This window comes from Nyctibius grandis, chromosome 7 (assembly GCF_013368605.1).
Source record: "Nyctibius grandis isolate bNycGra1 chromosome 7, bNycGra1.pri, whole genome shotgun sequence".
Lineage (NCBI taxonomy): Eukaryota > Metazoa > Chordata > Aves > Nyctibiiformes > Nyctibiidae > Nyctibius > Nyctibius grandis.
This window is the reverse complement of record NC_090664.1, coordinates 38,010,311-38,027,704: the sequence shown is the minus strand read 5'-3', so window position 1 is coordinate 38,027,704 and position 17,394 is coordinate 38,010,311. Positions and strand designations below refer to the sequence as shown.

General features: G+C 37.9%; 1 protein-coding gene across 1 annotated transcript in view; it reads left to right on the top strand.

Moving 5' to 3' along the window:
- The window catches only part of NEBL (nebulette), a 95,799-nt gene extending 81,512 nt beyond the window's left edge, over positions 1-14,287 (top strand). The window contains 2 exon segments of the mRNA XM_068404923.1: positions 8,897-9,012; positions 14,111-14,287. Of these exon segments, the coding sequence (XP_068261024.1) occupies positions 8,897-9,012; positions 14,111-14,287 (293 nt within the window).
- Positions 14,288-17,394: the final 3,107 nt, after the last annotated feature.

Genomic DNA, 17,394 nt, shown 5'->3' with positions numbered 1-17,394 from the left:
CCCCGTGTTCCTCAGTAGAAATGATGCTTCAAGGAGTATCCTAAGAATGTCTTGGCAAAAATCTTTCCTGTATTATCCTTTTTTTTTTTTTTTTTTGGTGAAGAGCATGGATATTCATTTGATTGTCCTCTTTCTTTTAACGTTGACAGTAGAAAACAGGACATCCTTGTTTTCTTTCATTTTTCTCTGGACTCTGATATTTAATACCTGCTTGCAGGCATAACTTCTGGAGACTGTGCGAGCCTGGGCTTTCCCTGGATGTAGCCCTTTTGTGCAGTTCCTCTGAAGGGGAATGAAAGCTGTACTACTTTTATTTAAAGGAAAAAGTCCATGATAGACTGGTTTTTTTTTTCGGTAAAGAGATTTAGACCCTTCAGAGAGGCCAGAATGGACCTCAAGAAATAAATTGCCCTGAGAAAGAATATAATGGAATTGACTGATCCACCATTTCTCAAAATATGAAGAATTAAGGAGAAGGCCTGAATGACCAGACACATAGACCATGATGTACTAGAGAGGCAGTTTGCTGACCATTCTTCCACTGGACTAGCTAGTACTTCCCAAATTCCCACTCCACCTGCTATTGGATGTATGATGGACTTGTACAACAAAGACCAGTGTAACCAGGATTAATATTATTGGCTGTTCATACAAATCAGGAATTTTGGAACAGGTGGAATTTTTGTATGTTTGCTCTGTGGAGTAACTGAAATATGAGATAGTCCCCCTCTAAAAGGAAAACAAATTACAAATAAAATACAGGATTCCATGTGACATGAGCACATTAGATGTTCTTTTTGTCATTCCTTCCAAAATTTGTTTTCTTTGACATATGCTAAACAGCTATGTGTAATCTTATGTTGTAATTTCATTCAAAATAAAATTTTAAATTCTTTTATTCTTTTATAAAACATTTTATTTTATCCATTGTAGTCTGTCAGTAAGTATTCTTGAGAGTAGAGACATTTTGATTTTTTGCATCGTGAACAATTAATTTTATTTTAAACACAAGATTAATTATTTTGTTGATCGCCTCTCCCCCCATTTTTTTTTTCAAATATTTGAAGATTGCATGGTTTATTTCTTGTATTTTTATAATTTAGGTTATGGAAACTTCCTAAGCTTGTAATGTTCTGAATTTGCCACTGACTCCAAGTAGTTCAGAGCTTCAATTCTAATGAGGTCGGTGAGCATGGCAGATATTTATTAGCACCCTGTGTGAATTAGGCCATACTTTCAGTTGTTATTTCGACAACCTAATTATATCTGGGTTTGATATTCCAATTTACTAACTAGTACTGACTCCTGTAATGGATAGTGTGCAGACAAACTACTGCTTCTGACAGCACCAGTGAGAGCAACAAGCCTGGTAGCTCAGACATCCGTGAAAGCAGCATAACTGACGAGTGAAGGGCAGGAAAAACAGGGGAAAAAAAAAAGAAAGAAAAGAAATGAAGGGAAAGATACTGTTACAAGAAAAAATGCCAAGATGCCTTACCATGTTGTTTTCTACAGTTCTAAAAACAGCACTGTTCTGTATCAGGTCTCACCATCTGCAGTCTTCAGGTTAGTGCTTTTTATATGCTTATGCAGACTGACCTATTCCCCGTAAATTTGACTGTGCTGTGCTATTATTTTCTGACTAGAAAATGAAAAACTCTATAATAGGTGAGAGTTATAATCAGTTTAGAGTATGTGTTTCCATTTTCTAGCTTATTTGAAAAGTTAATGCTGAGCAATTTAACTTTAGAGATGGCTGGGAATTTTTCAATATTGTTCATCAGAAGAGAGCAGTTTAATGCCAAACTTCTTTATAGGAATGGATCACTTATGATTAATGTCTCAATGCCAAAAAACCCCATGTTATTCAGTTTTGAGGTTGTTAAGGACATTTTTGAAACAAAGAATCCAGCTTTCTGTTGAAATATGTTTAATTTTGAAGAGTCACATAGATTATGGTAAACATTGAAATTTATCAAAATTAAACCTAGATCTTTTGAAATGATTGGCATAAAATTCTTTCTTTATTTTTAAAATTTCTTTTTGCATGAACCTTTGAGATTTTTTTTTTTTCTTTGCATCCCAATTTGGGACAGGAACATTCTTGGCAATCAGTTCTGCACTGGAAAATTATTACTGAGGTTTTCTTAATGTTATCTGTATCTAACATAGCTGTACTCTTCTGCTTGTTCTCTGTACTTCTGTGACTGCTTTTTTATCATGTCATTTGGAGACTATCCCCTTGCTCTGTACCATTGGGATGCTGCAGAGTTCCGTAGCTCATCTCAGCCTCTTCACCATCTCTATCTCTGAGCAGTCCTTGCACAGTCATTAAAGTCTTTAAGTTTCCTGCTATCTGTTTTTACTGTCAAGTAAACAGCTCTTGATGGCTGCATTAGGCTTAATCTTCTCTAAACTTCCACTATGCCTTGTTTCAAATACTGTGGAGACCTAGGATACAAATAGTTGGGCAGTGCCACTTGCTAGCACACAGGACCGTTCTGCATTACCTGGGATACATTGTTTGGAGCTGGATGCTGGGACATCTGGAGGGAATCATCTGTGAGAGGCTTGGCTCTTTTGTGGTTTGAACTCAGAGGGAGATTGCACAGAAGTGAGTGCTTGGCAGGGGGATACCTTGGGACAGCTGAGCTGATCTAGTAGTTTGCTGCCTTCTGCTGCCTGTGGCCTTGGGTACCTGGTCTGCCTCCTTTCTTGCACTGCATCTGTTTCTGGTTTGATCCCTTGCTGAGCTGACTTAGCTCACCAAGCCAGCAGAAAAACAACCCAGCTGAGAGGAAGAGAAAGGGTCAAAGGAATGTTTGGATTGCCTCAGCCAACCCATGGACCATCAACCTCAGATATGCAGTGGGAATCAGGGATTGACTGCCTATAGCCTCTTTGAGAGGTATCACCTCATAACTCCTGCTGAGTTCTTTCAAGACTCTGAACTTTAGCAGAGAATTATGTTTAGCACATAATTTTTAAAAGCCTGCTAAAAGCTCGTCTGTCATATCAATCAAGCCACTTTTCTTCTCTTTTTATGTCTTTCACATCCTATCCTCATTGTATCTATCCTGCCTTACTTGCTGCCAAAGTATCAAGATTCTTGTTTCTGATTAGCCTCTGATATGGGCCTTCTTTAAAAAGCTAATTCAATTATTGGTTGACAGTTATGTTCCCTTTATCCTGCTGTGCATGCTTGGGCAGGATGTAAACTGCAAAATGAATGCATTAGCCTTCTTCAAATCTCTCCTTAAACTGTTTCTCAAGATACTTCTATGGTTAACACAATGCTGGGCTGAGCTCATCTCAGGAGCTTAAACAGGAATATACACAGCATGGGAAATAAAACAGGAGGAATTAGAGGGTGTGTGGTTGCCCAAAGAGGTGTACTGAAATCTCCATCCTGAAATCAAAATTGATTGGACAAGGCCCTAAGCAACCTAACCTAACTGCAAATTTGGCCCGAAAGGAGGCAAACTATATTACCTCTAGAGGTCTCTTCTAACCTTAATTGTTCTATTGTGACCCTTCTTTTTTTTATTGTGTGTTCTTTTGTACTCTATTGTCTTTTATTTTTCACTTTATTTCCTTTCTTTAAATTCAAGCTCTTTGAAACTCTCTCTGTTACTTACATATAGTACTTTTACATATTTTATGTGTAAATATATTTAAAATATAACTTGAAATACATATATAAATAACTGTTCTTTTTCATATAGTCTACTTTTTTTTTTTTTTTGCCAGATCTGTTTGGCATTCATTTTTCCTGTCCTTACTCAGGTTGATTAGTACCTTTTCATCAAAAGTCTTGCCGCAGATTTTGATGGGACAACTCCCAGAGGAGAAGTACTACTTCAGCACATAAGGATAGCTGAATCAGACCCTGAGTGATGTCAGGTGCCTTACTGTGGAAGTAGTTTTGTTATTAGAAACGTGAAACTTGGTTAGACTCAGGAAAGAGGTGAAAACTGTTGATAGTATTGAAGTATGCCAGTCTTGGTAAGTGATGATAATGTACCACTTTGTTCAAGGATGTGATTGGCAATACAAATTTTAACCCCAAACACTTTAAATATTTTAATGATGGGGAGCAGCAGCCAACATCTGGGGAAGGTGATAAAAACCATAAAAATAAAGTACTGAGCCAGAGTGTGTAACCAAAGTTACCTCTATGACACTTTCTGGAGAAGGCTTTAAAAAGCTATCAGTTGTTACCCACCAGCTTCAACACAGCAATAATAGCTTACCCTAAGGCTGTATCTCCTTAGCTATATAGTTGTGTAACGTGGACTGGGAAGTGGTCAGGGGGGTTGTGCAGTTCGGGCAGTGACCCATCCACATGAACAAGATGTGGGGTGTACCTAAGTACCCCAGAAATGTACTCCAGCCCTACACTTCCCCATGTGTGATTGCATCACTACTTTGACAATATTTTCTGCTGCATAGGACATAGCTGAGTAATTTCTAGGGGAAGGGCAAAAGAAAAAAGGAACTGAAAGCTATGGGAGAGACTTTCTAAGACCTCTAGATGTTGCAACCTGTGGAAAATAAGGTAGCAGCAAGGCAAAACAGGGAAGGACTTCAATATATGTGGAGCAACATGGTTCCCATAAGCAGCTTCATCTGTTTTGGGGGAGCTAGTCATAGAGTCAGTAACACAAAGACATAAGATTCTGGCTCTTTTGCAGCTTTTGCGCTCCTCAGAAAATCTATAGCTTGATCATCCTCTTACAGACACTAGAATTAAGCACATAATACTCTTCATCTGTCTTTTTAGTTCCTGTTCTCTCATGTTGTTGTTATTACAAAATGTTGCAATATTCTTGGTGAGTTCTCTGAAGTCTTAGTAGCCTAGTAGGCTTACTCATGTAAACATGAGTAAACATCAATACATAAAGTGAAATAAATGCTTAAAGCTGCATGATATGTAAGAGTAAATGGAAGTGATATTATTTTACATCTGGTCCAGTAAATGGCATGTATTGTAATAAAGGGCAAAAAAATGCAGTAGTTAGCAGTGGGGTTACATTGTTTTAACATGGATTATCAAGGTTCTGCTGTACAAAAGAATGAGGGAGAGTTTAAGTATGGTTTTGCAAAAATCTTATATCTTGGAACCTGCCCTTTAAATGATGTTTCTTTTCAGCATAAATTTTTTTTACCTTGTAGTTACACAATGCTCTCTTAATTATTCCTCTCCTGTTTCCACAGTCTGACCTTTTTCTTTCCCAGTCCTTCTCAAAACATGTCCTGATCAGTACACACTCTGCAGACCCCATTGTCTACTGCAGCAAGTTGATACCCGCTGTCATTCTTTCAGCTTCTTCCTTTTCTTGGAGGCTTCCTCTCTGTTTACCTTTTATCATGTTCATTCATTTTTCTCTTTCTTTTCTCTGGGGAAGCCTATAAAGATATAGTAAGAGAAATCTGATACATTCCTTCAAGTAGATAATTTAAAATGAGTATCTGGCTTGCTTGGTAAGTGGGGCAAGAAAAAAAGTAAGTTTTGATACATCAGAATGCATCTGGTAAAGTCTTAATGCAACAGGAGAAAATATCCACCTGTACTTCTGGGAGCAATGGTCAGCCCTCAGCTCCCTCAGCAATAAATCTGGCTTCAGCTAAATGAATTTCATGTTCCACCACTCTGTTTTATTGTTCCCTTAGGTTAACTAACCCATTGCTTTTGCTGCTGCTGCAGTCAATGATGTTATAGAACTTTATAGTTTGGTCTGAGCCAAAAGATTGCAGTTAACTATGGGTGATGATGGAGTAAAGTCAAACTCTTTTTCTGCATCATTTAATCTCACCTTGAATTATCTGTATGTCACCAGAAACACAGCTCAGATCTGTTTTCTCTTCACTAATATGCTTATTTATGTGATTCCCAAATTATCTTCCAAATAGATAACCACCTGGAGATTTCATAACTATTTTTTGTAAAAAAAAATGTTAAAAAACTGTTGATCGTTTTTTGCAGCCCTACTACAGTATTCTTTTAATGGAAAAAAAGAGTGAAATTATTCAATCAAGTGTGTTCAACACTGATATGTGCTAATATATATGCTCATATATATGATACTTAAATAAATGACTGGAAAGTAATTAGCAAAGCTAATCCTAGCAATTCCTTCTTTTTGTTTGTGTAGAATCTTTTTCTAATACTTCAGCTTTTAATGCTTCCCAAAATTTCTCCCACTTTGGAGGAAATGCTTTATTTCCCTGGGTTTATGGTTTCCATCGTTGCAGGTAAATTAGCAAACAGGATCGCTGAGACAGTTTGTCAGAATTCTCTCAGCTTGTGAGAAGCTCATTACAAAAGGGGAAAGCACATCTCAGACCTGCTGCTGACAGTTGTCACAGAGGCAGGAGGCATAGGTTATCCTCCCCAAAATAAGCCTGTCGATTTGGAGGCTGTAATGAAGCAGACCATCAGTAGGCTTGCTGCCTTATGCTGACAAGAGATGATGGGCAGGAATTAAGAAAGATGTGTTTTAGGGAGAAGGAATCAAGAGTAAAAAGTTTCTACTAGCGTCTTCACTTCTTTTAGGAAGAAGAAAGGGACTCTCAGGGTGTCTGCCCCTGATAGGGACCAAGGAAAAGCTACCAGCCCTTTGTCGCTGTAGAGCAGGCAGGGTGCTGACTGGTCAGCGGCCAATGTCAGCTTAAGATACTACTCCCTATTAAGTTAAAAAGTTCAAGCTGTGCTCAGTTTTCAACCCACATCACCGCTTTACTGCTGGTATGAGGAGATGAGGCTCCGTTGACTTCTATGAACTGACCTATGTTTATGCTGGTGGTGAATTAGGCAAAATATATTCATTCCGGCTTGATTGCAGAACCTTTGATTAAATTATGTTTTTCTCTATTTTCTCATGAACGGCTACATCTGGTCATGTAGAAATAGCTTGTAACAACACTGAAACATATATTATTTGATGAAGTACTTAGGGCTATTCACTTAACACATGATAATCCTGTGAACATGTTAACAAGCAGCAATTCTCTGATGATTAAACTGCTTTAAAATGTCATTGTATTCATATGTCATTAGAATGAACTTGGCACTTCTAAAACATCCATTATTCATCATGTTCCGGTGTTGCATCTGACTTTGTATCACTTTAATTTCACTCACTTAACAAAGCAATCTATTCATTACAATATCTTGAAACATGTTTTCTAAATCAGGAAAACCCTACTTAAGTGTAGACCGTTACTTATCTTTACAAGTATAGTAGAGCAAAAAGTAACATCCCAAATTGTAATTACATATTTAGTGCATTTGAATATGCTAACTAAAACTAAATGGATGTTTTAAGAAAAACCTTTGTTGAAATCAATGATTTTGTTGACTTTTCTTTCTGAAATAGTTCATCAAACATTTTCTTGGTGATCCCTTTTCACACGCATTTATTGTCCTGATCACTCAAGAAGCGAGAAGGACAGAGTATTATTACTGCAAATATGAATACTCATAATTTTTTTAATGGAGGTTTCCTGCTTCTTCCATGTTTTTTCATTTTACAAGTCCTAGGTCCTTCCATACGTTGTGAACCCCATTAAATCCTCGTTAGCTTTGCTTCTTTTTGAATCTGTGTGTGATGCCTGATTGAGAAGTGGTTCTTCACTTCCCAGTAAGCCCAAGAGATGTATCTCAGAAAGTATCAGACTGCTGAATGACTCCATGTTTGAAGATTTTTGACTCATGGGCTGCATCTCCTGTAAGCAAAAGATGGCTTTTGTCAGAGGAGTTAGATAGAATACCAGCTAAATGGACCACTTGAAGAAGTATCAACAGAAATGTGTTTTTTTTTTCAGTGTAGCTAAATGAATTTCCAGTTGAACTAGTAAAATTCTGGTAAATAACAGTGGAGATGGGCTAATAACCTCCATACAAGCCAGAAGTCTTTATTCTCAGAGTGCATGAGAGTCTTGAAAAACATGGAAGCAGATTTGCTTTAAAAATGCTTATTGGGCTTGCTAGGAAAATAGTGAGTAGTCACTTATACTGTGCATATTTCTCACAGATTTTTGATCAAACATGTTTTTAACACATTCTGTTTTGGTCTGTTGCTGAAGTAAGGCGTTTCAGCAGATTTGGAAAGTTTATGAATGCTTTCCTAGTTAGCAATAGAGGTAGGGAGTCCTTGTTGGTTGTATTAACTCTTTCAGCAGCTCTTGGCACAGTAAAAGTCAACATATTAATGATTAGCATACAGAATTGTTAAAATAATGTCATTGTTAAAATAAGAGGAAGATACTGAAAAAGATGGACTTAGAAATATTTCAGTAACCATTGATCTCTCTGTGTTTGGCTAAGAGTGTTGATGGAATCAGAATAAACTAGGAAACCCAGCCGTGGGCTCACTTTTTTACATTTCTGTCTCTTCCTGTGAATCACAGTCCTTCTCTGTTTGTAGCCCAATAAATAAGTTAGTTTGCAATGAGTTGAGAATTAATTGCAGAGAATTTCTACTGAAACATTTCAAAACTGTATTAGTGTATAGCTTTTTTCATCAATCTTCCCTTATAAAATGGCAGTTTATGGCACATGTTATTTAGTGCATCGTCTATGGCAGTATCAAAATTGAGTTAGTGGTGTCTCAAGCTTTCACACGCCTTTTTATGGTCAGACTTCTTAAGGTATGTTGAGCTTTTCCTTCTGACTAACCTTGATAATGTTTGTGGATATATTGTTATAGCTTTGGCTACATTTATGTGTAATTCAACCTATGAAAAGCCTTGTGTTGTATATGGAAATCATTCTGAACTGTTTCATACTGAGGAATTGTAATTTACAATGCAAATAACTACAGTTTCTACAAAATGCTAGATAAGGACCTTTTTTTAAACTTCATTAATGTGTCTATATTTCTTTAACACACAGCTCCTGTTCTCCCTGGGGCGTATCAGCAAAGCCAGTCCCAAGGATATGGATACATGCATCAGACCAGTATGTCGTCCATGAGGTCCATGCATTCACAGCCTCATTCAGCAGGTCTGGTGAGTATTGGGTTTAAAGAATGATTTTGTTTGGTAAGCAACATCATCAGCTATTGTGAGATTTCTTAAATCACTATTATGAGTGAATTGGTCCCTCTGAATTCTATAGTTGGACTATTTCACTGTCCTAGTCCTAAATGTAAGTGATAGTCCTCATGTATAAAAAAAAGATTAAGTGGCTGAGGGCAGTGGCAAGAACTTCTATGTCAGATGCATTTAAAAAATAGTTTATGATCTCCAGAAGGCCGAGAAATAACTGAATCTTCTACCTACTTAAAACAAATAGTAAACGCTTGGACAGTATTTCACAGGCTGAGCTTTGATGTTATGCTCTGTGACGAATTCAGGCTCCTAGCACTGGATGAAAACCACTGATCTCTTAAGATCACCCTGTTGGTTTAAATTTGTTCCAAATTTTTTGATTTGCTGATTTTGTACTAGCAGGCTTTGTGCCTATCCAAATTACTCATCTCTGCTTGTATAAAGCTGGCTCAGACTCTGTATTGCTGTGCCCTTTCTAATTCAACAGAACAGTCATGCATCCACTTGTGCCTGCTCCAAATTGAGTTATACAGCTGGGTGACTGAGAAGCATCTGTATCATGAAACCATGGCCACAGTCACGAAGTTCTTAATTGTGGTGGATGGGAATGTAAACCTGGAGTGACTATTTCATTTTAGAAGTAACTGGTCATGGAAGGAGAGCTGAATGAGTATTCAGCTGGGTTTTTTAGGAAATTGAGCTTCTTTTTTCTTTTCGTACTCTTTATATATATAAAGTTAAGTTTTAATGGTTATCATTTTTTTTTTGATCATATTACTGCCTAGAGGTTTCATAGTTCAGATCCAGTCACCTTTTACCTTAAAAACATTGACTTGTAATTTTGAATTTTAAACTATTCTGCATGGATGTATATTTACTACCTCTGTCACCTTTTTTAGAGATGACAAATTATTTAATTATGAACCAAACTTAGAGCTTGCTGAGCTGAAAGAAACTGTTTTCAAGATTACCTGAAACTTGTATTTGTCTTTAAGACTGAAACTCCATGGTATTTTATATTCTAAATATGACATTCTGTGAGGTTTGAGTGCTTTCAGGCTTGCCAGTTTCTCAGCTGCTTGGGGGATGAGGGGGCTGACTTGCTAGGAAGTTTGGGATCCAGATACCTGCATCTTTGGGTGAGCCAGTAACCTGAGAAACAATTTGGACACCTGCATGACAGCTGTGAGGCAGCTGATACTGGAATCAACCATTAATTTCCAAGGATATTGCAAAGCAGTTGGGGAGATAGCTGCTTTCCAAAAGGGCCAGAGTCCAAAAAGTAGGATACCTGGAAGCCTGGGCTTTGCCAGCAGATTTGCTAGTCAGTGGGGACCAAAATACCAGCCTTCAAATCCAGCATATAGAGAATGGAGATGCCCACAAATCTGGAAATGCGCTTAGCAGCCTTCCCAGCTATCTGGGCAGGTAGGTGGCTACTGTTTCCCTAATATCTGTCTCCCACTGAATTACCTGATGGGCTGCCTGTTGAAACAATATAATTTTAATAATTTTGAGAATCATCATTTGCCTCCCCTTCCAGAACTGGGAATGTGAAGGAAGAGGAAGGGAGTGAAGTTAAAGCATTTAAAAAATAAAGGATTGACTGAGTATCTCCTTTGAATAGGATTTCTTATCCCTTTTGTGAAACTGTTGTCATTTGACATTCTTTTAAGTGATAATAGCTGTTTATGATGGGAAAAAAGGAAACAGCAAACATCATAGTTTGAACGGATCTTTCTGCTGTTAAAAACTGAGTGGTTTTCCTTGAAGACAATAAAACCCAAACATTTCCAGAGGGAGAAAATCAAGGACTGCTGGCCTTGTGCTGGCTGATGACTTGCCAGTCTGGGGAGGAAGACAGAGCGTGATCTTATCACCCCCCAGGGTTATGATTCTGCTCCAAAAGAGGCATCTTGGATGCAGCTAGAAACCTGACATGCTCGCTTGTCTTTCCACCTTCACATCAAAAGACTATCTTTTCTTTAGCTTGTGCAGCTTATCCAGGTGTGCTGGGCATGTTACACTCAGCTATTGGAATGGCACAAGGGGTTCCCAGTGTGTGCTGGGGGAAACCTAAGGTTCAAGACGTGTTTAAGTGTAGCAATTTGCACAGACTGAAGATGAAAGGCAGCTTTGGAGTGCTTCTTAATTGCAGTGTGGACATGCCCTAGGAGATCTGACAAACTTATACAATGTTAGGTTCATTGCTTTCAGCTGCCTGTTTGTTTCTGGGCTTGGAGCAGTACTGCCAGAGATGCAGCCTTGTCTGGCTAAGCCAGGCAGAGGGAAGAAAGAAGTAAGAGAAGAAAGTAAGAGGAGGAAGAGTCAGGAGGAAAGAAATCCCAGCCTGAATACTGCTCTCAAAGCACAAGCGGTTTTTGAGACTTAACTAAAAGCAGTGAAGGTGACAAAGTCATCCATCACTGCCTGAGTTTGGCCAGGTCATCTCTAGGGCGAGAGTGATTAAGATCCCATGGGTTATATCAGGGTGGGGATGATTGGAGAGTTAGCTGCTTGCAAGGAGCAATCCATACAATGAGTATAAACTGATGGATGAAGTGGAAATATGCATCTGTCAGCTCAAATCTGACTGGGGAGCTGGGCTTCAGTTCTTCACATGCACAAGACTTACTGTTCTGTCTAAGCAGTAGCTGCAAGTTAGACCTTTGAAGAGGTGGGAGATAAGTAAGTATTTGACTGTTTTACAAAACCCCAATCTTTTCTTATACCCTCCTTTGCTCTCAGTACTTGCTAAACTCACTACTGACAGAGGAATAATTCACTAAAATGCATTTCAAAAATCCCTGCTTTGAGTCCTTTAAGCATTGTAATTCTCAATTATATAGCCCAGACTGCACTCTGAAGTGATAATTAGGCATTAAATGCTAACAGGATTATTATGGAGATTTCTCCTGACAGCCGTTTAGCACCTAATTAGGTGTTAAGGCCATAAATTTAGGTTTCTCAGCAGCGTTTAGGGCCCTAATAAATTTTTTTAAAGTTTGAAATTACCGGCTTGTCTTCACAACTGTGCCACCACAGTGATGTAGTCAAGTTGCCTTAAAGGAGACAGCAGTAGTACGTTCTATACCTTGATGTTCTAAGGATGAGTGAGCATCCTGGGTGAGCAAAAAATCTGTTTTTTTTCCAAGTATATGTTAGTCTAATTAAACATTTAATCTTTTCTGCCAGTCTTCCCCCATTTAAGGGAGACATATAAGCATGGCTCAGAGGAAAATCCATTCTCTGCCTTGTGCCAGATATGGACTTCCTACCATTTTTCTTAAATGGACCTTTTTGGAATAAATTGTTTAAAGGACAATAATGGCTGCTGAGCTTATTGTAATAGCATATTTTTTACTGTTTATTTGGAGTTTGTTTCAAGGCTCAGTGGAGAGATCAGTTGACATAGTTGGAAAAAGTAAGATTCTGAAAGGCAGGAACCATTCCTTAGGGTCTCCTGATTGGCAGTTTTCTGGTTTGTGAATCATTAAGGAATTTTCAGTGATGATAGAACCTTCCCAACTAGTTTGTTTGATTTAGTGCATAAACAATGATGCTTTTTTTTTTTTTCATCACCTTACATGAATCCTTGGAAGACATTAAAGAACCTCCAAGAAACCCCATACCTCTTGGTTAAAATCACTCTTGGGCACAGCCTGTAGGGCAGCAACATTACAAGGCACAGCAGAGAACAATTATACAGAGCAAGATTCAAATACAGTTCAGAATAGGCTTGTCAGGAAAGGTAGTGGTCTCCAGTGTTTAACTACAGATTTCTCTGTAGAGTTTAATCTGCTGTACCAATGGTAAAGGCAGAATCAAGACAAAAAGTGTATTTTGAGCATGGGAACAGTAAAAATTAGTTGCCCTATAATGTTTAGGTTAGATGATCCCACATTTCCAACATGTGACAGATGGCTTACTCACTGTGTGTGGAGGAATCTCCATCGTTTCTGAAAATAGTTTCGTTAAAAAAAACTCAAAAAAACATATATGGGATGGACTAAAACTAATCCAGAGTTGTTTTCCTCAGCTGGGAAGCAGAACAAAGTTTGCCGTCTCTTAAGAGGTTCAGACAATAGTACTAGGCATTAACTCAAACATTGACAGTTTTTACCTTTTTTCTCTTTAAGTCATTGTACCAGAAAAATCCAGCTAGATATGGTGAGATATAAAAAATTGCTGGTAGGGAAATTCAATATTATCAGTGATGCTTGAACTGCTCTTGGCTGCTGTCAAGAGACAGGGTAAGGAAAAGAAAGTACTCCTGTGAATTTGAAAATGAGCTAGTTTTGTTTTGCTGTTAAGATACAAGGGGAGACTGTTCCCTCTGAGTTTGAAAATCCACTTTGAATTCTAGTAAATGATAGCATTTTATTGGGTATGAGTGGAAATAAATACTCTATTTAGAAAGAAAATGGAAATCTTGGCTTACAGTGGACAGAGGTGTAGAGAAATTTGGCTTAGCTAATGATAGGATTTTGTGTTCTGTTTAGATCAGTCTTTTCTCTGAATATGCAAAAATGAGTATTCATAAAACTTATTTTTGCAGACTTTTTGAAATCTTGTTTGTCTTGTTTTCCATTAGATAATAATATATTCCTAATTCTTAATTTGGGGTAAAATCCTAATGAAATTAAGGACATTCATTGAGATGGCAAAGTTAACGACCTGGATGAAGACTGTGTTTCTTGTCTGTAGTGAAGACATAGGAGAAGCTATTTGGGAATCATGCAAATAGGGAGCAGAAGCACAGCTAGCCGTGGCTGCACGTAATGAACAGTTACTAGTGAATATATGAAACAACAGTTGGAGTATGTCAAGAGGCAGTGAATGGCTTGAGATCTGCTGGTACAAGGACTTTGCATTCATTGTATATTTGACAGGGTGGAGGGTGTACTGTTTCTTTTCAGCAGGTAACTTGTGATTTCTCTCTCTGCCTTGCTCCCTGTGTTCTTTGTCCTGCTCTTTTTCTTTGTGCAAAGAAGAGAAGGAATCTATCTCTTTTTAGGCTTGAGACTTTACAGCCTTGTTTTCTTTCCTTCAACAGAGAACATACAGAGCTATGTATGACTACAGTGCTCAAGATGAAGATGAAGTTTCCTTCAGGGATGGTGATTATATCATCAATGTGCAACCAATTGATGATGGCTGGATGTATGGTACTGTTCAGAGAACTGGGAAAACAGGAATGCTTCCAGCAAATTATATTGAGTTTGTTAACTAATTTTTGTCTGTAGTCCTTTGAGCTTTATTATGATTTACTCAAAATCTAACCTTTTAGAAAAAAGTCAGAAGAATCTTTCAAGAGTACATGTTCATTACTTTATCACTGCTATAACAGTCTGCATTCTCACTCAGAATCCAATTGAGAGTCCGTTAAAGTACAGCTAAATAATCAACAAGAAGCTCAGAGCTTTGAAAACAGCATTGCTTATAATAGTGCTCCCTCAAAATGAAAAACGTATATAGAAGCCTGGTGCTGCTCGTCTTATAAAGATTTCAGTCAATTTGCTGTAAAGGGGAAATACCTTTTCCCTACACCTCAAAGACGTTATTTCTCTTTATAATAACCATAAAATTGATTCAATTCTTATGGCACTCTGAAGTCACAGGAGGTTAACTCACTGAGTTTGAACACATCTTCAAATAATTAGGGAGGTGTTTAATGTTTGAGCAGTTAGCATCCTAATAAAAATAAAAAAGTTGAGTAGATAATATTTTGAAATAATGACAAGTAATATGCTAGTAAAAAAAACCTAATAAAAACTCCTGCTGCCCAGCAGCCTTACAGTAAACAAGTCTATTTTGACAGCAAAAATTCCCTGACTCTTGCATACCCACATTTATTCCTGGATTACCCATTTTCTGTTATTCCTAACAGTGACCTCTTCTATCAGCTGTGCTTGCATCCCAGTCCATCAGTTAGATCCATGCCTGGATTCATGGTTCTTCAGTATCTTTTCCACAGCAAATTCCTTGCAGAGACTATCTAGAGTATAAAACCTGTCAACTCTTCTGTTTCCTTCTAATAATACTTAGCATTTAAATAGAAACTTCCATTAGGGCAATGTACAACCAATACTTCATGTTAGTTCCTTTACCTTCTCCTGTACTGCTGTAAATAAATAGCCTGTGTGAGGCCCCAGTGCTGTGCAGTCACACAAAGCCTGCAGTCACATCCCTCCTTCTTATCACAGGTAACTCGCTTAATGGCTGCTTTGCTGATGAGCTAATGTACCTACCCCTGCTGCAGAAATACTTGCATCTCCATTGAGGAGTGGAGAAGAACTCTGGTTATTGTAGTGCATTTCAGATCAATGGCCTGTTGCTTCAGTTTCCTCCAGAAATCTTGGTGATCCAGCAGTGGGTTGTACGCTTACCAAATGATTAATGATGGAGAAATATTATGTTTTCTTTTACTGATTTAATCTTTCTCATTACTGATACCGAAGGGAAAACTAACCAAACAAGTCCAACATACTCTATGCCATCGTGCTTCACTTTAGCCATTTGTAGAAAACAGTAAAAATATTCTGCTGACAAACCTTCACATATGCTATTTGGTGTCCGTTTACTTATGACTGGAACTGAAGGATCCAGGTCTCAGTCTGTGAGGCTGAGGGGGAGGATCAAGTAACTGGTGACATAATGGACCTGTAAGAAGGAATGTGTCAGCAGACTTGAGTCACAAGAAAGTTGCTTTTGCTTTGACTGGGTGCCATGAGGGTGCTGCATTCTCTCCCAGGGAGCTACTCAGGGAGGGAAGACAAAAGAGTTAAAGATTCACATGGGAACTTATTCCTAAGGATGCATACATGTGCAAGGAAGAAGACGTTTTTTGCTGATAGTATCATTTGTGGTGTTTAGCCACGTGCTAGAGAAGTTAATTTTGGAGTAGCTCTCAAAATGTTGAGCCTGTGCTGGCTTTCTTCAGTTTCTGAAATTTTTAAAGTAGCATTAAGTTTATAGACAATTTTGTATTTCTTGTTTCACAAAGTAAGCAAGCGTGCAATATCTATTTAAAGAATAAAGAAGGAAGGCAGTGTGGATTTGTTACGTCAGCTAAAAGTTGTCAATGCAAATACCTGCTAGTTCTATTCTTGCGTACAATTAGAAACTGGAAAGCTTATGCAATTTTTTTTAGGTGTTGTTAACATGGGGCTGATCCCAGCTGCCAAACAGACAGTGTAATCACTGCATTAAAAAAAAAAAAAAAGTCCATGACTGTAGAATTGCCCATGCTTTTTTGTCAGCAGCCTAATTTCAAGGCTAAAGCTGACCAGGAGCATCTAACTTCAAAAAGTGTGGTTTAAAACCAGGGTTGCGATACTGTAAATATGCAATCTGTATAGGTCACACTGCTATAATTTAAAATTCTTAAGAGTTTTGCATATAGAGCTGCTACCACCACAGACCCTTATGCATTACTGGTGACTGCCACATTAAATTAGCAGGCTTTGCAAGTCAAATGGCTTTTTTAAAAGGCTGATGTGATGAGCTGAGCTAGAAGCTCTGAAACAAGCAGTCTGCTTCTGGGTTGGTTTTCATCACCAGCCATCAACAACAAGGAGAGGAATCTCATATTACCATGGCTGGCCAGTTTTTCTGGTGATGCCCGAGGCAGAATTGGATATCACTTGCTGCTGTGCTGCTCTATTAGCTCTGTAATGCTGGCAACAATAAAAACAAGTTGTCAGTTTGTTAGGCAGAGATGAATAAAAAACACAGGGAACAGATGTATTGCATCAAGTTGCAATTTTTAGTGACTTATAAAAAAGAAAGTCTCCACCTATAAATACACCAGTGTCCTTCCTAAGCGAGGAAACTGCTTTGCAGTGTTGAACGCTCTATGTATAGTGAGAAGTAAATCAGAAAATGAGCATTTGATGACACTAGAGGACTATGTTATGCTAAACAATAGAAATAAAATTTCCTTTGTGAATTTTGAATATTCCTTAGCCTGGCAAAGCAGCTAAAGCAATTTGCAAAATAAAAAAGGTCAAGAAAACAAACCAGTATGTGAATTGTATTTCTCTTGAGAATGTTATGTCAGCAGAATTATTAAGATCTGTTTTAAGTTACTCATTCACGTAGGCAGGTTTTTGTGTTTTAGAGGCGTAGTAATTCGTTTTCGTATGGAATGGTTCCTGCTTTTTCATATAAACCAAACTTTAGTCTCATTGTGCAGCTTTGATCTAAGCAATTCTATCAAAGGCCCAAAATTATCAGAGTGCAGTTATAAAAATGTTTTTGAAGATCTAAAATTTGTAAGGTAGGCAAAGTAAGTTAGCAACTAAATTGTGCCAGCACAGGTTTTACAAGGCATATGTT